We start from the raw sequence: 22,932 nt of genomic DNA on the forward strand, positions 1-22,932 counted from the left end.
AATTTTTTTACCCCTGACTGATAAGTCGCTTTTTTTGCGTCTATACAGGTGCAGCCCTGGAGGTAACCAAATTCCCTAATTCGGGTACCTTGCTTGACCATGAAGAATTCCTGGTTCAGCCAGATTAATCCAAGTGATCCAAGGCGAGGATAACCATGGACCTGAACAGGTACAGAGAAACTCACGAATGACAATGCTGATGGATCCACTTCTAGGCCAACGTAAGGCAAGCACATCATCCCGCCCGTGGTTCTAACTGCCAGACCCAGCGGCTCCAATCAGCGGTGGAGAGCCTCCGATCGTAGACTTGTACAACTTGTAGCACTACAAGACACCAATTATCTCATTCCTGATCACCGAAGGGATAAAGCACCCTTGACCTTCTCAATCCTGGTTCCAAGAATCCGAATTAAAGAAGGGCGAGTCCGTGGAATGAAGTTGTACAAAGAAATACATAACAAAGAATAGACTTCAACTCCATGGAAAGGGTAGATGATTAGCATCTTTGATTTAATTCCAGGAGATACACCATTTGATCCTTGGGACCGGTGAGGTCCTTATAATATGATAAGCAGTACTTTATACTCAGAAACACTCGGTCCCCACCCATGTCTTTTATGTTGGTGGATCTCCGACTTCTCCATATTTTCTTAAATAAGAAAAAACGAATGACCCAACTCTGACCTTGCATAATCCCGGAATGCTTCCTTCTTCTCTCCTACGAATCACCTCAACTTGACGTTTGACACTAGTGTCATTTTCTATTGTGCACGGTTCTTCCAACAAAGCCACTACCTACGCGCAAGTCCAGCAGGAGACTTTTTGCTTGTCCAACGCTTCCGTTTTTCCCCTGGACAACGTTCGTTACGTGCACTTCTTTTTTCTCTCTTGGTGGTTTTAATTTTGTTATTCGACCAACCGTATTGTCGTGCAAATACCCCCCTTCGTGAGAACCGCCTGTGCCCGAATCCTTCTGCCGATCCCTCGAGCCGCCTAAAAGAGGGGGAACAACGAACTGGGTCTTTCAACACTCCCGTCAACTCCATACCGCTGGGAAAGTGTCGTGTGAGCAGATCATGAGGGGAATTCTGGTAAGTTTCTCAGGCATCTGCGAACCGTTGCATTGTTTCAGGGACCCGGTGCCTGGCCTTGTTGATGCAAAACATGGCTTTGAACGACCCCCTGCATCTGTCACCATCTATGGTTTCACTGGTCTTTTTTTAGACGCCGTGTCATGCTTCTTAATGACTGACATTTTGCCTATTCTAGATCCCTTCCCCTCGATAAACGTTTCAAAATCCCGATCCGACGATCGCTTCAACAACCGGTGGGCTGAATCTCCGTCCCACGCGGAGCTGAAAGCCACTGTACGGTCACAGGTGGTCTACAGTGATTAGGTACTGGCAATCTGCAGCCCTGGTCCATTACTCCATGCTAACCGGAGCCTGTTTCTTCACGCGCAGCTGGACAACCCCGGTTCGACAACAGTGCATAACACAGCCTGTACCACAACCCCCAATTCCAGGACACAACCCCATCACCTTAGTTGTCACCCAACATGCCGTCTCGACATTCCACCGTGCCCAATTTGGACTTCAGCTCCTTCAAATCTGACTTGAATAATGGAAAGCTCTCGTCACCTCTCTCCCCTGGCCAGAGCTCCGACGGGCTGAGCCCCTTGACACCGCGCTCTCCTAAATCACCGTCGAGCTCACCCCTCTTCAAAGGTGCTACCATTCGTCCCGTCACTCAGGAATCGAGCAGCAAGGCGACCAGCCCGACAAGTCCGACCTCGCCTAACACTTTGACCGTTGACACTGAACCCGGTCCCGAACCCCCCACCCCCGGTATTACAGCCATTCCACAATACTTCCCCTCCCCCAAAGGCTCGCCCAAGCATTCGCGCGACCAGTCCAAGTCATTTTTCGGCACCTTGAAAGCCCCTAAGACCTCCCATCGGTCGCAACGTTCAGACGGCTCCGAGACGTCCACAGAACCCCCGAAGAGCCGTGGGAACTCTAGAGATAGGAGATTGTCAATGGCGCGCATCTTGTCCGAATCGACGCCTGATCTGCCTGCGATGATTGCCCGGTCAGAAGAGTCTGAAAGACGTAAGCTCTCGTCCCAAGTGCGTCTCTTTATATGCGATCTAGCTAACGCCTTTCATCTGATAGTCAAAACTTCGGCTGGCGATAAGACAACACAAAGAACAGGTCACAAGAAAGCAAGTACCGAAACCGACTCTGCTCCAGCGAAGAAGAATAAGCGTTTTGCGAATCTTTTAACACGATCTCGGTCTATTCGAGTGGATGAATCATCTGGCAACAGAGCCCCGGCAAGACGGCCATCAACGGGCCTGGCCAAATTGGAGGAATTCAGCAAACTCGATTCACAAAAACCTAATACACAAATACCCGTGACACAGAAGCCTGCAACACAGAAACCCGCGGTACAGATATCCGCGGTACAGAAACCTGCGCCATCGAAACCTGCGCCATCTACCACAACACAACCTGAACGATCCACCCGACCCACAGGGAATTATCTTGAGCGACCAGTGGAATTGGCCCCTATCAGGAAGGAGAAAACAGCTGGATCTATGACACAGTCTAGCTCCTTGAGTCAGGTATCTGGCGCATCAGCAGCTATCTTCAACAACCTCAAGCAATCTTCTAGCGGTGCTGCGGACCGTTTGGGCAAAGCAGGGAAGGGCTTCTTTGGCAAGATTACTCGAAGTGGCAGCACTAACGAGCGAGAGTTGATAACTGATGATTCTTACGTCTGTTCCGTGATCAACCTTCCCTTGATTGAGCAAGCAAGAAAGACCCGCATTGCGAAGAAATTGGAAGACTGCAGGGATAAGACTGAGTTCTGGATGCCAGCTCTTCCATATCGCTGTATCGATTACCTCAACTTCAAGGGCTGTGAGGAGGAAGGACTTTACCGAGTACCTGGAAGCGGCAGAGAAGTCAAACATTGGCAGAGACGATTCGATTCGGAATTGGACGTCAGTCTCTTCGATGTACCAGACCTGTACGACATCAATACCGTTGGATCCTTGTTCAAAGCCTGGCTTCGCGAGTTGCCTGAAGAGCTCTTCCCCAAAGCCACCCAGGATATGATCTCTGAGAAATGCGCGGGTGCCACTACTGCTCCGCAATTGCTCAAGGATGAGCTTTCTAAACTCCCACCCTACAACTACTACCTCCTCTTTGCCATCACCTGCCACCTGAACCTCCTTCATTCCTATGTCGATCAGAACAAGATGGACTACCGCAATCTATGCATTTGTTTCCAGCCTTGCATGAAGATTGATGCATTCTGCTTCCAATTCCTTGTCTGTGATTGGAAGAATTGCTGGCAGGGCTGCTGGACCGAGAAGGAGTTCGTCGCAAAGGAGAAGGAAATGGACGAGCTAGAGCAGAAGGCTGCCGACGAAAAGGCCAAGGCCATCTCTTCTCAGGCATCCTTAACCCATGAACGGGCTATCTCCTCCAGCTCGAGCTCACAAGCTGAGGAGGAGCGGCTTCGACCCGAAACATCACGAGGTCGAAAGAAGGCCAGGCCACAGAATATTGAAACCGGTCCCACGCATTCCAGAAGTATTTCTCAGCTTCCGGAACTTGGTCCACCACTTTCGCCTATTAAAATCTAGGGCCCATAAACTCTGCTCAACTCAAAGCCTTCTACGGACCCCAATTCAGTTCATGGCACCTTGAGCTTGGCTTGCAGCGGTTTGGTGCACCAGAGCTACGCTTTATTCGGCTGGACCGATTTTGCGCCTATGGAATTCACAGAACAGAGACTTGGCCAACGGCTTGGCAATTTCTTTGCTCTGCAGAATTAGAGACGATCGCATTCATTTTTTCATTTTCCGTGTTCAATCTTTTTGCTGGGCGTTGTCATTTCATCATCACCTGGTCTCAATCAATATTGTCAGGGTGCATCTCCTGGCGTCCCCGGTATTCTGATTTCCCATCATTCCTGAGTTATCGTTCTTCTGTTGTATATCTTTGTTTTTCCGTACACTCAGAACCTGGTGAATGGTGGGCTCGATCTCTATCTCTATCTCTCTCTTCATCGCATGTGCTCTTGACACAAAGGTCAATGCCTTTGAATTGTCTGCTTCAAGTTTTATGCTGCTCTTCAGATATCCCTCTGTGGTTCTCATCATCTTGCCTCACGTTCTCATTCCTCAACTGGGGGTTTTTTTTCTTTGTCTTGTTTGGCGTTTCATTGCGATTGTACAATAGCGGCGGGTGGCATTTTTCGGTTCAATGAAGACCTGATATCATTGACTACACGGAATACAAACAAATTACTAGATTGTCTACACAATGCTTGAACCATAACCTTAACCTTGACAACGAACTGAATGAGGTCTTGAAGTGATAGATATTGATCTAAACAATGCTTTTAATATGGTCCGAATGACCGTCATAAAATGGAACTAAGCCCGACTCCAACCCCAACGCCCATAGAAACAATGAGAAATCTCGAATATACAAGCCTCAACAGAGACAAGTCAAAAAACAACCCTCAACTTCATTTCTTAGCCCGGCGATCGTTAGCCCGCTGCTTACGATCATTTCTCTTCATCCGCTCCTTGCGCTCAGTGCGGTTCATTCCACGGATATTACCACCCTTCTCAGCAGCACCCTCCTCCTTCTTCCACTTAGACTCATCAACCTCAACAAGCCATTGGTCCTCACCGGACTTGTTCTTTCCCTTGTATCCCCATCTTGGCACCCACTCGCCAGTCGCCTCATCGTACTGAAGCTTCTTACGGCGCTCCTTATCGGCGAGTGCGACTCCAGGACGCTGGCTGTACTTGCCGACACCCTTCTTGCGGGCGAACAGCTCCCACTTGGTCGGGGGCTTGGGAGTAGGCAGGGGCTTGTGGCGCGGGAGTAGTGTCTGAGGTGCGGGCAGAGAGAGGAGCACACCGTGCTCGGCTGAGGAGGTGATGTTGCATGTTGTCAGGAGCTGGTTGAGGAGACACTGGGCGCCGTCGCGGGCGACATTCTTCAAGGAGGTGTTGAGGTTCTCGCCCTGGGGGAGCTCAATGGGGTTGGGGTCATTGGCGAGAAGGTGTCCCAAGTCGAAAGTGTAGGGAGTTGGCTTGTCGACGGTGATAGGACTGAAAAGCATAAAAGTATTAGTTTGAATGTTGATATTCGAAGATATTCCGCATTAGAAGCGGAACTTTGGAAATACATACAGTCTTTCGGTCTTGGAACCGGTCATCTCGACGTCCGCCATTTTGAATAAATGTGAATGACAGGAAGCTTTAAGATCAAAAAGCGTCTAAGAGGTTATCACGCTCGGTAAGAAAAAAAAAAGTTGGTTATCAGCCGTCTGCTTTTCTGCCAGATATGACTAAGCTATCACCCACCGCCAGCCTAATCAGGCCATACGAGGATTCCCATAGTCAAATTATTATTGCTGTCTCTCTCCCCGACTTTCAACGCCTCAAAGCCCACCACTTTCCCACCACCCCCTCCCCAGCCAATTGATCGACACTGCGCCTGGCGCCAGTGCCCCTGACCAATGGCCTCCGCGTGGTGCTGGAGCTGCCTCTCGCGGCTTCGCCCAACAACAGTCCTCCCGTCCGCAACTCCCCGGATCACGACCGCCGGCTTCCACTCCACCGCGGTGCAATATGCCATGCCAGCAAAGAAGAAGGGTTCCAGTCTGACACCTATGCGGTACCGACAGGGTCAGACTCTACGGAGGAAGAAGAAGAAGACTACTGAGCGTGCGCGTCCCCCAGCTGTTGGAGAGCGCAAGGCTATGCGGAAGCGCATTGTCCTCAGTAACCCTAATGCTCTTGAGGTTGAGGGTATGCAGGACCTTTCCGCTGAGACTATGGTTGATGCTCGTCTCCGCGGTTCTGTTATCGGTCTCCCTGTGCCTATGCTGGATCAATTGAGAGCCGTGGAGGCATTCAAGCCTAAGCAGGGTTGGTCTATATTCCGTCGGCCTGGTACTATTCTGCGTCGCGATGCTCTGGAGATGGGTCGTCTTTTTGAGAAGATCTCCGGTGATGGTGATGCGCCTGAGAAGGGCAAGGTTGTGAAGAAGGTTATCACTGGATCTAAGGGATCTGGTAAGACCGTGCACCTGCTGCAGGCTATGGCCATGGCATTCACTAAGAAATGGGTTGTTTTCACTATTCCTGACGGTAAGATCTGAACTCATTAAGATTGGAGGGGGTGCAGCTGCTAAACTATGAATATAGCCCGAGAACTCGTCTCTGGTGACTTCGCCTACACTCCCATTGAGGGCTCCAAGCCGACCCAGTACGTCCAGCCCAGCGCTACCGCCGCCTTGTTGACCCGCACCGTCGAGGCCAACCGCGAGGTTCTGTCTGGTCTCCGTGTTTCCCAGCAACACCCTGGCCTGAAGGGCCTCAAGCCCTCGACCACCATCGTCGACCTGGCCAAGATGGGATACTCTGATGCCGCCCTTTCCTGGCCCGTTTTCCAGGCTTTGTGGAAGGAGCTCACTGCCACAGCTGCTGCCCCCGGCTTCGAGAAGGATTTCCAGCCCCGTCCTCCGATGCTGGTAGCTGTCGACGGTCTTGCCCACTGGATGGTTGAGAGCTCTTACCGTTCTGCCGACTACTCCCCAGTCCACGCCCACGACCTCGTCTTCGTCAAGCACTTCCTCTCCCTCCTGCAGCCCGGCGCTTCCCTCCAAAATGGCGGTATGCTCCTGTACGCTACCTCCAAATCCAACAACCCCTCAACCTACGCCCTTGAGGTTGCTCTGGACCAGCTCGCTGCCCGTCAACAAGGCATCAGCGCCACATCTCCCGATTACCCCCAGCCTGAGGCCTACAGCAACGCTGACACCCGGGTTCTGGATGTGTTCAAGCCCCAGACTGCCTCCGGCAAGGAGGGCATTCTCGAGCTACAGACCCTCGGTGGCCTTACCCGTGAGGAGACCCGCGGATACCTGGAGTATTTCGCTAAGAGCGGCCTGCTGCGCGAGAACATCAATGAGAAATGGGTCGGTGAGAAATGGAGTTTGGCCGGTGGCGGTATCATTGGCGAGCTGGAGAAGTTAGGCCGTCGTGTCCGCACTGTTGCTGAGCCCGTCCCTGTCGTCGAGTAGTGTAGGATTATATGTTTGTTTCTTTCCGTCTGCATTACTACCCAGTTCTTCCCTGGCTTTGCCCAGGTGTGTAAATGGACGGGCTTGGTTTAGCTTGTACTTTAAAATCTTCAATTTCTTTGGTGTATGCATATAATGGATGTTTTCAATTTGTATTCCTAACTCTCACCCCTAGAAACAAAACAAAGCCTCACATCAACACGTTGAAACGCAAAAACTGAATAGACTCTACTCAAAAGCAGCATCCCTCTTCCTCCTCGGCCGTCCAGCCCTCCTATCCAACTCGTCAATAGTCTCCCTCTGCTCCTTCCTATAAGCAACCAAATGCACCTTCTTGAGCCTCTTAACTCTAGCCTTCTTCTCCGCAGAAGTTTCATTTTCATCAGCCTTTTCGTCCATCTCCTCGAGATGCTCAAGCCACTGCTGATGTCGTTTATCAACATGTGGTCGAAATCCATGCTTACGTGCCTTGCGACGCTGTGTTCCTGGTGGAGGGTTCATATCGGTATTTCGATATATTGAGACGCGGAAATCGTCTACTTCAGCGTATTCGTCTCGTTTTCTTTTAACTGACATCTTTTCTGGTTCTGTGCCTTTGCCGCCGGCTATCAGGGGAGAATTGTCTTCCACTTTTCCTTTCTTGCTGTCTTTCTCGAGTTCTTTGGATAATTCGCCGAGGAGGCCTTTTCTCTCTTTTTCCTTGCTGTGTGTTTTTGGGCTCTTTGTGTTCGGTTCTCTTCTTTTTGTTTGGGTCATCTCCCTTTTCGGTGGAGGCTTTCCTCTTCTCTCCTTTCTTCTCATGCTTACTGGGGCGATCACTGCAATACGGATCCCGGATGATGATCTCTTCTCCCTTTTTGATATCATTTTCTGCCCATACTACCAATCGATTGGGTACTTTGTCATCATATCCCCAGTTGGCGTTGTACGTTTTGTCCCTTTTGAAGAGACTGAATCCTGGAAAGAGATATAGATTCATGAACGACGGGTCATGTAGTTTGAATGAAATCTTTTGTTGAACTTTCTCGTCTTGTGTATCCGGGTGCTCGGGAGACTTGTAACTATCACCGGGTAATAGTTCCGGTCTAGGCTCGTCACCTCGACGTTGCTCATCCCAGGGTATAGCATGGTCTACCAGTCTCCTCATGATACTTTGAATAACCCAAGTGTCGAATGAGAGATCTCGGAAGATATCGACTCCCAAGTACGTCAAGATATCGAACGGAACGGTGATATTGCCAACATAGGAGAACGGATACCAATCTCCATTGTTCGTGTTGAGGATAAGAAGCTCGTTGATCTCCAGCGGGGATAGATTAGGATCTTTCTTGCGGCGTTGGAGCGTTATTTCGAATATATTCCGTAGCAAAAGACTGTGCATCGTGCCGTAAACATCATTGCATTGGATGATATACTCCCTGTCTTGCCACTCCCTGAGAACAGGTCTCATGCTGTTGTAAAGCCATGACCAGTCTTTACCACAGCTACTGAAATGATGTAGTTTGCGCGCGATTTCTCGACAACTTTGAGACGCAAATGTCCCTTTGGCTTTGGCTTTAGCTTGCTCTTTACAGAAGACCCGGTCATCAGGACCAGGGGCAGTGCCCGCTGGGCAACAAGCACAGCGTTCAAATCTGGTTTCAGTAGAGGCTTGGGATCGAGTTGCTGAGCCAAAAACTGAAATCGTTTGCATGCAATTCTCACATCTTATCTCATCTTGCACGGCTGTTTTATCTCTGGCCATTCGCTTAGGTCCAAGGTGGCCGCGGATAGTCGGTTCTTCGAAGTGAATCATCTCCCCTTTCATTATATTTACTGCTGCAAAGACCCCGAGCGAATTGTCTTTTTTTCCTTCAACCCGGCATGAATTCCAGTGCTTGCCATCCCGTTGGAAAACGTTCAAATTGATAGTATCGAGGAATTTCTGTGCTTTCCGATCAACATACATATCGTGTGGATATCGTCGTTTAGTCGAGATATAGCCCTGGAAACGTTCATGCCAGAACAACGTCTTGTTGTCTTTGTTTTCTTCTGTCCGAATCTTCTCTATAGGCGCGATAAGTCCTCTCAGCTGCTGGGGAACCAGTGAGTCACGATCCTGCACCATAATCATATTCGAACCGAAGGAATTATACCGCTTGTCCAGGTCATGCCAGCAGTTCAAGGCCAGTAAACTCAGTGTAGTTATATGTTCCAGGGCTTTGGCGAGACCACTAATGAAATATGTGCAGCCTCTTTCTCGCAAGCGTCGGATCTCAGGTTTGAGCGTTCCTTCCTTCTGGGGTTCGACGAGCAGATGTTGTTCTATCGCATGCCAGATTCGGGGGTACAGACCTGGCCGTCGACCACTTTCGTCCCCGTTGGTCAGGACGTCACAGAGTATTTTTGCACGGTATGCGTCGCCCAAAGCCAAGTCAAAGTATGCCAGCTGGTAATGGCAGTATGCGCGACTGGTCCAATAGGTGGGGTTATAGGGACTGAGGTGAATGGCAAATGTATACATATCGAGCGTACTCATAAAGTCATTTTCAAATGGTTGAATGACATGTTTGCTATCAACTCCTCCTTCGGGGGATCCCACTAGAGGCCTGATGTTCATTTTTAAGCCCCATTTCTTGAGATTGCTCCGAGGCGTGATCCCGCAATATGTCAGCAGTTCGGTCCTCTCTGCCAGTTTCTCGAGATGTTGTCTCTCCCCGTTGCTCGATACAACATCTCGCTCGACCAAGAACTCTTTGATCGCATCCGAGCCCCAAGATTTCAGATTACTGAGCACACTTTCTTTGATAATATCTCCTCTGAGCTGTCCGATTATACCGGACACTTCCCAGTCCTTCTCTAGCCCGTCGGCTTTGAACTTGATTTCCGCATCCTCGCGTGAGATGGGGAGAAGTGGTTCGCTCATCAAGTGCTCGTATACATTGTGCACTAGTATGTGAGCCTCGGGATCATCTGTTTCCGGTTGGGTGTATGGTCGGTTCTTGTGTCTATGCCATGCTTTTCCAAGGGCTCTGTCTGGGAGAGACCATGCTTGATAGGCGATTTTCGCGTCTGTTTTCGAGACATATGAGCCCAGTTGGACATCATCGAAGACATCTGGTTTGAGAACTCCTTTCTCTGCTCGTAAGGCTTCTAAGGGAGGTCGTGGGAGGAAAGCCTTGTCAAGCTTTTGAGGTTTCTTTGTTCGGGCCATCTTGTTATGGTAAATTTGATGTGCAGTTTCAATACGAAGTTCGCGGAAGAAAAGAAGTAACAGAATTTGATATGATTTTAGGTCTCAGTACCCATTAAGTATGAGTCGTGTGAAGTTCTTTGGGACTTCGATTTTTTTTGAATCTTGAACAAAGAACGCGACGGTCTTACAAGACATTTTGGCTATATTACGAAGACAAAAGAAAGACTGTGCCGCAAGTTGAAGACTAGTAAACAAAGAATCATCAAGAGACTTCAGTTGGTTTCAAAGGAAGTGTCTCAATAAAGACATCTAGCTTCGTTCTATTCAGGTAGGTTATACCAAGAATAGACATGCTTAGCCGCAACTTGCCTAGATCAGTAGTGGCTGGTTGTTATTGGATCCATAATATGGATCCTTGGCCCCATACCTTTTCTAGGTTAGTTTCAAGCGATGGTGTCTATGTCACTGGGCATGGACTTGTAGCTCTTAAGCATAGATATCTGGTCCAGATAATATCAACATTCTTATCGCCTGTCACAAGGATGCATCAGGGGATCTCTAGGTATCACTTGGCTATTTTTAACTCGTAGGATTGGCTGGTGGGGCCCCTCGTGTGCCTCGTGCGTGTCCCGCTCATGTAGCGCGCTTCTTCCTAGCTTAAAGATCCTGTGAACCGTGGTTCTCCCCTTTTCTTTTACTCATTTTCTCTTCCGCGATCTTTTGTGCCTGGTCATGACCCACCATGTACGGGTCGAATCAATCCGATCCCCAACAGCCAGAATGGCGACTGCCAGCGCGCCGTCCCATACCAACTTCTGAGCCTGCACCACCACCGCAGCCTCCCCGGCCTCCGACGAGTGGTGCAATATATCACTCAGCAAGCTATGGCCCAACATCCAATACCAATAACGCTGTGCGGCCGAATGTGTCGTCGTCCCCCGTATCGCCCTTATCGGGAATGACCGATCCCCGAACATGGGGGGTTCAGTACAACAAGCATACGATTCACGCTCCTCCACCACTTCCGGTAGGTAGTGATGTCGAAGCTTTTATAGCGAGAGTATCTAGAAACTGATACATGCCCAAAGCCCCGACCACCGAGCACCAACGAACAGCCCAATCTTTATGCGCCGCCGCCGCAGTCGCAGTCGCAGCCCCACTCACCCGCCTTGAACCCCAATATTCCTCCACCCTCGGTTTCACATCAAACATATGAGGCGTTCGCAGATGCTCGGCCTCCATCAGCAAACAGTATTCCACCACCGTATAATTTTCCACCGCGAGAAAATCAAGCTCCAAGTCCGCAATATCAAATACCTAATGTTCCCCCGCCGCCTCCTAAGATTCCCCAGGATCAGCCCGCAGCTAGCCAACAACCTAATACCATTCGGCCTCCACTACTCGCACAGGGTATTGGTCCAGCAGCTACACAGGGATCATATGGACGTGCTTCGGATCCTCATGCAGCTCCCGCATTTTCATCTGCGCTAGGCCCCGGGACACCTTCCGACTGGGAACATTTAGGTCCGACGGAGGGCGACTTTGATGATGCGCCATGGTTTCCACCTAGAGATCTTGCTCCTCCGTCGCCGGAGACTATTCAAACACCCCCTGGCTTCTCTACTGGACTTTCGAGACCTGTTGCGACCAATGTTTCCACGTCTCAGCCACCAGCTAATCCCCATCAGCAGGCCTATGGTCCTACGTCGCAGCCACCAGCGAATCCCAGTCAACAGGCCTATGGTTCCACGTCGCAGCCACCAGCGAATCCCACTCAGCCGGCCTATAGTCCTATATCTCAGCCACCAGTGAACCCCATTCAGCAGACCTATGGTTCCACGTCGCAGTCACCAGTGAATCCCAGTCAACAGGCCTACGGTTCTACGTCGCAGCCACCAGCGAATCCCATTCAGCAGGCCTATAATTCCACATATCAGACTCCGAGGCCACAGAAGAATGACCCTGTTTCGCCAGTTAGCCCCTCCACAGGGCACAGGCTTCATGCAGCGCCTCTCAACCGCATGGACAGCGTCAGCTCCAGTAGCACATGGTCACAGCGTACTGAAAGTATCGACAATGTCATCGATGCATGGGTAAAACCTCTGGAGCCCGCACCAAAAGCCACTGAGTCCGATAAGGCTAGCTCGATATCACACCTAGACCTTCCGTCTAGAAGTGCCCAGAATAGCCCGGTGGAGAGCCCGAAACCGCAATCTCCTCTACCGGATAGGGGACCAACACCCAACACAGAAAGTCCTGCGGAAGTGAGAGGCAATATTGTACACCAGCCCGTCGATCCATATGAGGATCTTGATCCATGGTTTAAATCATCTCTGACGCGCTGCGTTGCGATGCTACGCAAAGAGGCAGTGGCTGATTCCGATGAAGAGCGCTTCAAAATATTCACGGCGTTCATGGCTAAGGAAACTAAGCTTCGAGAGATCATGTATAACATTGAACATGAGCCTCCTGTCGTCCAAGAGGACCGTTCCTCTAGGGCTCCGCAGCGATCATCAATTTCTGAAGAGCGTAAGCCGCCTATTGAGTCTGGACTGATTCCTGTGGAGACGGAAGAAGTTGAATCACCTACCAAAATCTGTGAAGACGTACATGATGATGATGATGATGATGATGATGATGATGCAGGGAGCGAATACAGTGCAGGCGGTCGTCCCATAATGAGTAAAGAACCTGGGCGCGGCTCATCATCGCAGAAGCCCAGGCTTTCAATTTTTCCAGAGGAGGAGGAGAAGCCAAAACATCCTGCTCGGACTTACTCGATGCATCTTTCAGAAGAACAGCCGCCTTTGGAGCCCCTCGCATCGGAGCCTCCGCGACCTATCTACACCCCGTTTCAATACACCGAGGGACCACAACGCGGTTCGGATAATCTGACATTTGCTCGTCCAGCGTATCAGGCCTACTCTGATTTACGACAAGCATCAGCTACCGGACGAGTTATGTCAAATGTCCCTCCTCAATCTGAGTCTGCTTCTTTGACTACGTCCACATCTCCGTCTGAACTTGATGAGACTTTTATTGGTCTTATCCGGCATAAGAGTAATGCCTATCAGGCAATCAGCCGGCGGACCGCTAGTCCACTTCCTTCGCTGCCGGAATCACTTAGGCAAGGTCGAAAGGAAGACTTGCTTGACGATTTGCGTACACTGGTTCGGACTCCTTTAGACAATCAGCCCGAAAGCCCATGGCACAGCACAGCTCGGGAAAGTTTCGGTAAATTTTCGGATGATCTATCTTACGTTCAAAAGTCCATTGACGACTGGGAACACGCCGCTACGGAACGTCGGCACAAACTTGATGACGATCGTGCGACTCGACAAGAGCAGTCGGAGGCTCACATTGACACGCTATTCAACGATAAGGAGATCGGCTATGCGGACATCAATACCCTAGAAGAGAACTTCCGACAGACTGAAGCGCGTACTCAGCTTGATGAAGAAAGGAAAGAAGTTGATGACTTTATATCTCAGGTCTTCAATCCCGTGGATAAACGTCTGAAGGATGAGATCTCTGCGCTTCGCAAGTCGTATGAATCCGCGGTGAACCAGCTTGATCGGGATCAAAAAGCGAAAAGCACTACTTCTGACCGACACAGTCCGTCAGTGACGATGAAGATGGTCTATGAAATCCACAGCCAGCTCGAAATCCGGTTCCAGAAGCGACTTGAGCTTGCACTGGACTGTGAGCGACGACGTAAGAGGGCCGAGCGTCGTCCCCTCGTTTTCATGGGTGACATGGCCAGCCTTCGACAGCTTGATGGAGACTTTGACCTTATGGAAAAACGAAACATCTTGGAAGCAGCGAAGGATCGTGATGGACGTGCCAATCAGCTCATGGATTCCTTTGATGATGCCATCCTGCACGGCTTAGGTATGAATCAAAGCCTTTTGGACGAGCTTTCATCGAAAGCAGCCCGCCTCGATTCCACGAACCTCCGCGCTTCCGGTCTCCCCGATTCTGAAATCGAACAGATCCTCAGGTCGGTGACAACCTTCGCCGTGTCACTTCGAGCCGATTCTGAAGCGATCCTTCGCATGTCAGGAGTCGCAGAAAAGGCTCTAAATGATGCCGACTACGCGGTGTCCGTTGCCGAAGCGCGATATGCAAATTCGGAGCCGGATATCTTCGAGCGCCTCAAAGCCGAAAAGAAGAAAGAGGATTCGATTCTCGATCGCGATCTGGACTCGAAGCTGCAGAGTATCCAGAAAGGTCCTCAAGCTCTTGATGCTACTATCCAACGGCTTATCCGGGACTTGGCGAAGACCCCCAGAGTTGCGGCACCGGTTTCTGTGGTCATCGAGGAAGCGACTCCTGTGAGTCAGTCTGTCGGTGTACCATCCTTGGAATTACCCTTGGAACTTCGCCCGGCCACCGTTCGCCCTCCCACTGTAGCTCCTAGTCACACGCCACCTGCACGTCGCCTCTCGGACCCGAAGGACGAGCACCAAGACAGACTACGTAGGGCGTTGGAGGACGCAAAGAAGCGTAATGCGGCCAAATCGAGCCAATAAACATCTTGTCTGAGCATTGGATGCAGGTAGCGCATCCATGACGACATGGGTTTCTTTCGCATGGACTATACCCCTCAGTCTCCATCCCTGTTTCGATACCCTCGTGTTTCTGAGCATGCATTGAGCTAGCCACGTGTTTTTTTTTATTTTATCGGATAGATACATGTACGGTGTAGCCGAAGTATGAGAATAGGCCAATAATGTGGGCAATCTGTCCGGAGTAATTATCCCCTTGTTACACAAGCATATCATCAATATTAGCCGACTTGCACAGGAGGTCATTCTGACCTTGTTAACATAAATGTTGGTTTAGGGCTGCTTTCAACAGTTGATCTCTGACGAAATGTTGCAGACAAATCCTGTCAACTCTTTTCATCCCCCAGACTGGACTTTTGACAGGGCTGACTCGACCAGTCGCGCCACAGTGGCTGCGCCTTGAGCAGGGGCCAAATCAGTCAAGTGATTGAGTGACCATGCAGCAATTACCTAAAGCAAGAAGAAACACGTCTCCGCTTCAAGGCTCTCCAGTGTGAATCAGCCTGACCGAGTGCAGAATACCCGTTGTTAGGCGCCGGGCACAACGATTGGTAGCGGTAGCTATCAGCCAGTCGTTTCTTTTTTTTTTAACTTAAATTTTTTTTTCCTTCTCATTGATCAGCACAGCAGCAAACTGGCCCACGCAAAACGGTCGCAAGGATGTCTCCGGTGCTCAGGCCCCATCTTACAGGGATGAAAGGACATCTCCAGACCCAATACCCAGAGCGGCGGGTCGTACTCTGCCGCGCAGCACCTCCGATACGTGCTCGGATTCGCTGTGCCCCTGCGCTAATCAATAAGACTAATCATAAAGGATTCAACAGTAGAACAGTGCACAGTTCGCGCGCTGCTTCCCCTCTTCTAGCTGTGCCGGCACTATCGCGATCGATGAGCTTATGCACGGTGGTCATCCGAATCACCAACGCTTTAAATCGGGCAACTGAGGACTGGCTATGAGGCGTCCATAGCGTTTGATCCTTTGCATGACACTCCCGTGTTTGTGAGGCTTGAGATCGCTTCTACGGAGTACGCCGTGAGCATTTGCTTATCTCGGAAGGAGCTTGAGTCAAATTGCACAGGTCATTGATCCAGGATCCCTTGATTCTTTCCCCAGGGATCATCGCATGAGCCTATCATGACACATGGATATGCAGGCAAATGATGACATGCCAGCAAATATTTTCCTGTGGTGTTGGGGCCTCGAACAAGAATGCTAAGTGATTCAGTGGCCCAACAGGAAGAAACGCCCGGCGGGTCAAATGGAAAGGTCGAGATTTCTTCCCCACTGGGATCGGTCCACGATCGCAAGGATACGCCGCAGTGTCGAGAGATCGCCAGCCAAGGCCTTGCTGTACGAAGTCCACATTTCCTGCTCTTAGTCTACAGTAAAGCCAATCTCTGGCTTTCTACCCGAGCCTAGTGATCCATTTCTTCCTTTGCCGGCCAGGAGCCGAGCCAATTCGCCAACGTGGACGCCATCGGAGCATGCAACTTGCCACCACCGCTGGGGTGTAGGACCAGTCTTTTCACTGGGACAAACAGCTACAATCGATCTATCCAGTTGTCAAAGATCAACTTGACATATGGTGATCTAAGTGTGATGTTTTCGATATACAGATTACTCTAGGCATCGTGTGCTTGTCTTAGCCCCGGAACAGTTCATGCCGGAGAAAGCACCGAGGCCCCCAGATCATTTCAATTTCATTAGTGGCAAGTCTGTGCGCAATGGTGATCAATATCTCAGTGCGAGGCATAATCCAACGTTTAAGCCTTGTTAAGACATCATCCCTTCAACTGCGCCTTACCCTCCATTTTCCCCCGAATTTCCCTCCCTTTTTTTCCCCGCCGCACCTAGACCCTTTGTTTAAGCGCCGTTGGAAAAATGGTTCTATTTCTCTACCCTCATGGGTCAGGTCTGGATTTTTAATTTTCAATTTCTGACTCCTTTTTTTTAACTGGATGACCCTCGGATCCGCCCAACTCTTTGTTTTTGCGCCCCGGAGATCATAGTTCGAACCCAGTCTATCATGCGCCAAATTGGCACAGTGTGGGACGCAGAGCATAGATCGGGAGGAACCATGATCATGGATTTCTGTGAGCCGCTTTTCCATCTTCTATGGCCTAATTATTTAAAGCGGGCGCCAGGGAGGTCCGTTCCATGGTTCAATGTACCCGCTCCCGTCCATGGGTCGGAAGAACTCTGTGAATCTACCTTTGCCATCAGGAGTTCCGTACACACAACTTGGACTCTTCTTCGCCCCTCGTATTTGACCATCCTCGCCCCCCTTTTTTCGGACCATGTCTGCCCCGACTAGACAGTTTCACAGACTGTCAATCGGTCACAACATGCCTGAGACTCGGTCCTCCACTCGCGGGCGGCCGGACCCTTCCGATGAAAGTGAGCGCGAGGACAGCTCTGTCGAGGAGAGTGAGGTCGAAAGCGAAGAGGAGGAGAGCAGTGACGATGAGCCTGCTGGGAAGACCATCCTCGCGCGTTCGGGAATCACCTATGACATGAAGAATCTAGATGACGAGACCGGAGCTAATGCGTCAGTGGGCTTAAGATCACAGTTCGAGGTCGTCAATTGCCGGGCCTCAGACTCTGGCTATGATTTCCAGCTACTGAATCGACCGCAGGTCCACGTTGGATCCGATTCAACTACTTGCACCTGCTCTACTTTTCAATCGCGGCCACAGGCAGCCTGTCAACACATCTTCGTAAGTCTCTTCACTCATCCAGGAGATGCTTTCTAATCTGCAGAAGGCACGCTAACATTCACGGGTAGTGGGTTCTTGACCAGCTTCATGCCTATTTCCATCCTACACCCTCTACAGCCCGGGCGACCCTCTCCAGCGACGGTCGCCCTCAAGTGCGTCCCCGCGCCGAGGAACTCCTCGCTAGTGTCAGACTGGAAGCAGTAGCAGACCGTCTACAATGGCAATGTCTCCGAGATGAAGGTAACGGTCATTATCACGGAATGACCCGAGCAGAAAAAATCCGGGATGTGCTCAGCGCTTTCAACACGAAAATCCTCCCGGAAGACTTCCGCCAAGATTTGCAGGAAAAGGAGCCCACAGTAAAATACACTGCTGAATCTTGTGTCGTCCAGGGTGATCTCGAAGCTACCATTTTCCGACTAGCTGTGCACGATGACAGCGTCTTTAGCAGTATATGCAAGGCAATGCCCTCCGGCGCGTGTGCAGCTATCTACTTCCAGAAACTCCAGGATCAGATCCGCAGACTCCTGTCTGATTTTGATCGGTACTGTGCGACGGGCGAACGACCTGCAGACCTAAGCAGTTCTGGAGGTGGTGTGGAGGTCGAGGAGGTAGTTCATCAACTTCAGCTCGCGGTTTCGCGTATTCGGTCCAACATTGCTATTCGTTCGCCTCATGGTTCGGATGGAGCTGTCGATGCGCTCGTCCTGATCCTCGAAAACATCGCTGCGCGCAATAAGGATTGTCTCGCTGGGAACGACTGGGGTCGCGAATCTTTCCACGGCGAAGATGAGGATCAGCGCAATCTGCACCATTTGCTTTTTGGTTCCGACGATGTGGAATTGAAAGCTGATGACGAGCTATTCCTGATTAGCGCACTTGAAGATCTGAACCTGTCATCTTTGGGGTCGAAGGTCGATGCGCTTCGCAATACCCTTAGTAAAATGGAGGTGAATCGGGCGCCAAAGGCCTACCTTATTCGACTCGGTGCGTTGGTCCGCCTGGTTGAGTCTGGTGGAATTTCAGGCTCAGGACAGAAGCGACCTGCAGCCGGAAACTCAGGAGGTTTCTCTAAACGAAGTCGATGATTTGTCCTGGTTTTACTTGCATTATATTCCTGGATTTGCATTGTCACGTCTTTGTCTATGTCTTGTCTATCGTTGGTTTGGGCCGGCTATCTCGTTCATTCATTCCAATACCCCTGCATTTGATCTGCCCCAGCGAAGAGAGAAAATCTAATGATCCTACATATTATCATTTCGCATTTCTCTACCACATACACTCTACCATGCTGCACAGCACTCCACATAGTACCTGCCTAAAGCAACAGTCACATTGCCATGACATCGTACACTACTGATCGCATACTCTCAGCCACTTAAATGAAATCATACCAAACCCAAAATCTCGTACCTTCTAATAACCCAAAATTACCCATGGAACATATCGCAAATTCAAATCTGCCGGGACTAGATACGATCTCATCATGTCGTCATACTAACCCAGCACTGCGGACTTGGGTCCCCGCGTCCACGGTCCGAAATCCACGGGACGTGACACCTTGGAAAAAAAAGACGGTGGAATTCGCCCGATTCGACTGCTGGTTCCATGGACCCGGAGATGGGTGACCCACTTGGATTCTAGCGGATCTCGGAGCCCTGATTTGGAATCCGTACTTGCTAGGTCTTTCATTCTGCTCTCCAATAATATCGGTCCTAATTCATCCAGATTTCCTATCGTTTATAGTACTTAGCTGTGGATTATTAGTGTGGTGTTGCATCCTTATCAATTGTGCAGAAACCCTTTTTCTGAGCTCAATTTTTACTTCGTGTCGCAAATGTGGGGATTTCTCGGTGGAGATTTGTTGTGCTACAGGATTAGGTTAGGCAAAAAGCCCCTTTTCGCATAGATTTTACGTACAGCTTGGCCTACATAGCATATTTGTGTCGGATACTCCGTAGTTGCGGAGAACAGAACACGTGGAATTGCGGAAATGTGCCGATAGCTTCGCTCCACTTTCGCTTGTTATACTTTCTGGAAAGCCACATCGGGTTTGTTCGGAGATGTCTATCATATCTAATTACGGATTATGGACCATGATTTAGGTAAGAAGCACTGAAAGTGGTATTTGGAATCTTCTCTGTGGATCCGTATCATCTTCGGGTTCCCACAATGTTTGGTATTTACTGATTAATGGTCGTATTGTTTCAATATTTGGAATATCGTGGATAGTCAGTGGAGTCAAGGCGAGCTTGGATATTATGGGCCCGTGCGTTTAGTTAGGTCCGTAAATGGAGTCGGTGGGGAAGCTATTGATGCTTCTTCATGATTTTCTGCAGGGAATCAGCGGGCCGGGTCGGATATATTTTGCTTGCGGTGTGCACCGGGTCTAATTGCACCGAGGTTCTGTGAGAATTCTGTTCTAATTTGGATGAGCTGAATGGCTTTGATGAGATGCGGAGAAATGATTATATCTAGATGAGCATATATGTACATCTTTGGATCAATGTATGTATTTATGTTATGCACTATATGCTCATAGAGGGTTTCCAGTCTCGGATGCATTGGAAGTAAGGTAAACGGAACTGAATTGTTGCTATCAGCCACCTTCGCCTGGTGGTTTCGGAGCTAATTGCTGCTGCCTGCACATTGCATACTATGCCCAGTAGTTAGAATAAGATTATTCACTAAATCTAGGGTCGTGGGAGCTATACCGTGGAGCGACCCGCTGTCAATGGCGGCTTGTGATGTGTGGCGGTTTCTTTGCTCGTCGCTGTTGGCCCCGGGGGGGCATATACAAAATTAGTAATTCTAGACTTCCTATACTTCGATGGCTAATGATCCTGGGTACTCTTCAGAATTAATATTGAATGGTCTATTCCATCGGTCGATCATTTATAGCAGTGTCTATGTGCCTTGGTAGCATAGACTAGCTCTTGGTTCAGGTCTGAATGTTGCTCATCCCAAGTGGAATACATCGGTACCGTCAATATATATTCCGGTCCACCCGAAGGTCTGACCGCAAAGTCCAGTAGAAACCCAATAATAAATGATAATGATCATAATCTGACGCTGCGATGAAAGCGGTTGGAGTATTAAAGGTATCTAGAGCACGTTCCGTAAGGATTTCCTCACATTGAGGTAGGATCGAGGCGTTTTGCATTTTGGGGTCAATTTCCGATCGTGCAACAAAATGCATTTTGGATGTTAAGGATACCTGAATATGTTGTAGGGTCATTTAGCACTTAAAGGAATTCACTTCAACAAGGCCGGCTGGCCCAATGGCAAGGCGCTTGACTACGAATCAAGAGATTGCAGGTTCGACCCCTGCGTCGGTCAATTCTTTTTGGTTTTTTTTTCCACCAAAAACTTCACACAATCTTTTTCGAAATCTTTTTCTAGATATAAACCTGAGAAATCCAAGTACACTACAACAAAGCACACTGAAATTGTATTAAAAAAGAAACTGATTCATATTTAATAATGCCGAGAAAATAAAACAGAAGTAAGTTCTGTCAAGTCCCACAGCCTAAGATAAATCCAACACAACCCGACCCTTCAACTTACCCTCCTGCATCTCCGTAAAAACATCAGTCAAAGCCTCCATCTTCTCAATCCGATGATGAACCTTCAAGACACCCCTAGCCGCGAATTCCAAAACCTCAACAGCCTCTTTCCGACTTCCAACAGCACTCCCCGTAACAGTAGTCTGTGTATTAACAAAAGTATAAGGCAAAGCCGTCGCAATAGGCTGCGGCTCATGCTCAGGCATCCCCACACAAACAAGTGTCCCATTAAACCTCAGCAAAGGCAAAGCCTGCGCATAAGCCGCATTAGCAGCCGTACAAACCACCACCGCATGAGCCCCCAATCCATCCGTAAGACCCTTAACATGTTTCTTCAATGCAAGGCCATTATCATCTTTAGGAAACTGCGTGATATCAACAAAATGTTCCGCGCCAGATTGGATCACAAGCTCCTCTTTACTGCCGTGGTCGATACCGATTGCTCGGAGTCCCATCCCTTTGCTTGCTAGTTGCACTGCTAGGTGACCGAGGCCGCCTCCTGCGCCGGAGATCACGACCCATTGGCCTGGGCGAGCATTGCTGCGTTTTAGGGCCGAGTAGACTGTAACACCGGCGCAGAGCATTGGGGCTGCTTCGGCTGAGGGGAGAGATTCTGGAATTGGTGTTACGTAATTTGCGGGGCCTAAGGCGTATTGTTGGAATGTGCCTGGGGTGTAATAGCCTGATACTTTTTGGTTGAAGCATAGGCCGTCTGTACCTGCTTGGCAGGGCACTGGATGATTTGCGGTTAGTATTATTGAGGATTGGTTGAGAGAGGACTAGTGCTTACGGCAGTTTCCACATGCGCTTGCGACCCATTTGATACCGACTCGGTCTCCGATCTTTAGGCCGCTAGATTCGGTGCCTGGGCCTAGTTTGACGATTTTACCTACACCTTCATGGCCGCCGATCTGGCCTGGCTGAGTTGGGGCTGGGAGTAAGGTCCACTGTATCACTGTGTCAAATTGAAGACGTTGGTGTAACGGGATGGAGGTCATACTGTGTTTGTCATTATTCCAAGGTCCGAGTGGCAGACGCCGGAATGAGTCCTACCCCGCAGATTAGTACTGTCCAGAGTGAGACACAGCGATTCACGAACAAATTGATAAGGACTTCGCCAGCGCCAGGCTGGGGCACATCGATCTCTACGATTTTGGTCGACACGGTTCCAGGCTGGTCATAAATGACTGCCTTTTGCTTCTGGGGGATCTCGGGAGTAGCCATCATGTGATGTGATAAATGCTGGGAATTGAAGTAGGAATTTATCAGAGGGTAGGACGTTAATTGGGGTGAGATGAGGAGTTACCTCACGGCAGACAGGCCGAACTTTATTTGATTCTTTTCTGCCAAGGAAAGAGGAGAAAGAGTCTAGTGACGTTGATCGTGGGGCCGAACTTTAGGGATCACAGTTGCATGCCTTTGCATGCGTGCACCAACCTCGGATGCGCACTGTGAATCAGCCGTTGTTGCTGCGTAGTTCCTTTGGGAATGTTGTGACGATGAGGGGAAAGGTGGAGCAGTCCGAACCGAGGTTGGCCATGACTTGAAGAGCTTGTGAGAAGATACTGTAACTGGGATATTTTTGAGAATGGAGGAAATGAAATAACTAAAGGGCTATTGTTTCTGAAGCTATAATTGTTTTATAGATCGGGATCTCCAAGGTCCTCAGCTTTATTCTTTGTCTAGTAGCGTGTCATGCCACAAGTGGGGCCGTTTGTCCTACATGAACATTTGAACGCACCTCCACCCAGTTCAATGTTTACAAAGCTATCATCTTCTTAAATGA

General features: G+C 49.7%; 7 protein-coding genes across 7 annotated transcripts; 4 read left to right on the forward strand and 3 right to left on the reverse strand.

Moving 5' to 3' along the window:
• Nucleotides 1-1,558: 1,558 nt before the first annotated feature.
• N7503_003937 (uncharacterized protein) lies at nt 1,559-3,655 on the forward strand (the record flags this gene model as incomplete). The annotated part of the gene is made up of 2 exons (XM_057063484.1): nt 1,559-2,111; nt 2,175-3,655. The coding sequence occupies 2 exons, from the start codon at nt 1,559-1,561 to the stop codon at nt 3,653-3,655; spliced, it is 2,034 nt and encodes a 677-aa protein (XP_056924399.1).
• An 890-nt stretch (nt 3,656-4,545) lies between these two features.
• Nucleotides 4,546-5,262, reverse strand: N7503_003938 (ribosome biogenesis protein RRS1; the record flags this gene model as incomplete). Its single annotated transcript, XM_057063485.1, has 2 exons — nt 4,546-5,140; nt 5,222-5,262. 2 exons carry the CDS (start codon nt 5,260-5,262, stop codon nt 4,546-4,548), a joined length of 636 nt encoding a protein of 211 aa, XP_056924400.1.
• Nucleotides 5,263-5,550: 288 nt separating this feature from the next.
• Nucleotides 5,551-7,119, forward strand: N7503_003939 (mitochondrial 37S ribosomal protein mS29; the record flags this gene model as incomplete). Its single annotated transcript, XM_057063486.1, has 2 exons — nt 5,551-6,184; nt 6,242-7,119. The coding sequence occupies 2 exons, from the start codon at nt 5,551-5,553 to the stop codon at nt 7,117-7,119; spliced, it is 1,512 nt and encodes a 503-aa protein (XP_056924401.1).
• Nucleotides 7,120-7,347: 228 nt separating this feature from the next.
• On the reverse strand, nt 7,348-10,312 carry N7503_003940 (uncharacterized protein; the record flags this gene model as incomplete). The annotated part of the gene is made up of 2 exons (XM_057063487.1): nt 7,348-7,724; nt 7,927-10,312. 2 exons carry the CDS (start codon nt 10,310-10,312, stop codon nt 7,348-7,350), a joined length of 2,763 nt encoding a protein of 920 aa, XP_056924402.1.
• A 724-nt stretch (nt 10,313-11,036) lies between these two features.
• N7503_003941 (uncharacterized protein) lies at nt 11,037-14,826 on the forward strand (the record flags this gene model as incomplete). The annotated part of the gene is made up of 2 exons (XM_057063488.1): nt 11,037-11,321; nt 11,383-14,826. The coding sequence occupies 2 exons, from the start codon at nt 11,037-11,039 to the stop codon at nt 14,824-14,826; spliced, it is 3,729 nt and encodes a 1,242-aa protein (XP_056924403.1).
• A 1,953-nt stretch (nt 14,827-16,779) lies between these two features.
• Nucleotides 16,780-18,668, forward strand: N7503_003942 (uncharacterized protein; the record flags this gene model as incomplete). Its single annotated transcript, XM_057063489.1, has 2 exons — nt 16,780-17,580; nt 17,649-18,668. Exons 1-2 carry the CDS (start codon nt 17,161-17,163, stop codon nt 18,666-18,668), a joined length of 1,440 nt encoding a protein of 479 aa, XP_056924404.1. The 5' UTR covers nt 16,780-17,160.
• Nucleotides 18,669-21,109: 2,441 nt separating this feature from the next.
• Nucleotides 21,110-22,370, reverse strand: N7503_003943 (zinc-dependent alcohol dehydrogenase; the record flags this gene model as incomplete). The annotated part of the gene is made up of 4 exons (XM_057063490.1): nt 21,110-21,879; nt 21,937-22,093; nt 22,147-22,195; nt 22,246-22,370. 4 exons carry the CDS (start codon nt 22,368-22,370, stop codon nt 21,110-21,112), a joined length of 1,101 nt encoding a protein of 366 aa, XP_056924405.1.
• Between the last annotated feature and the right edge of the window lie 562 nt (nt 22,371-22,932).

This window comes from Penicillium pulvis (assembly GCF_028828015.1).
Source record: "Penicillium pulvis strain IBT 33274 chromosome Unknown contig_1_segment0_segment0, whole genome shotgun sequence".
Lineage (NCBI taxonomy): Eukaryota > Fungi > Ascomycota > Eurotiomycetes > Eurotiales > Aspergillaceae > Penicillium > Penicillium pulvis.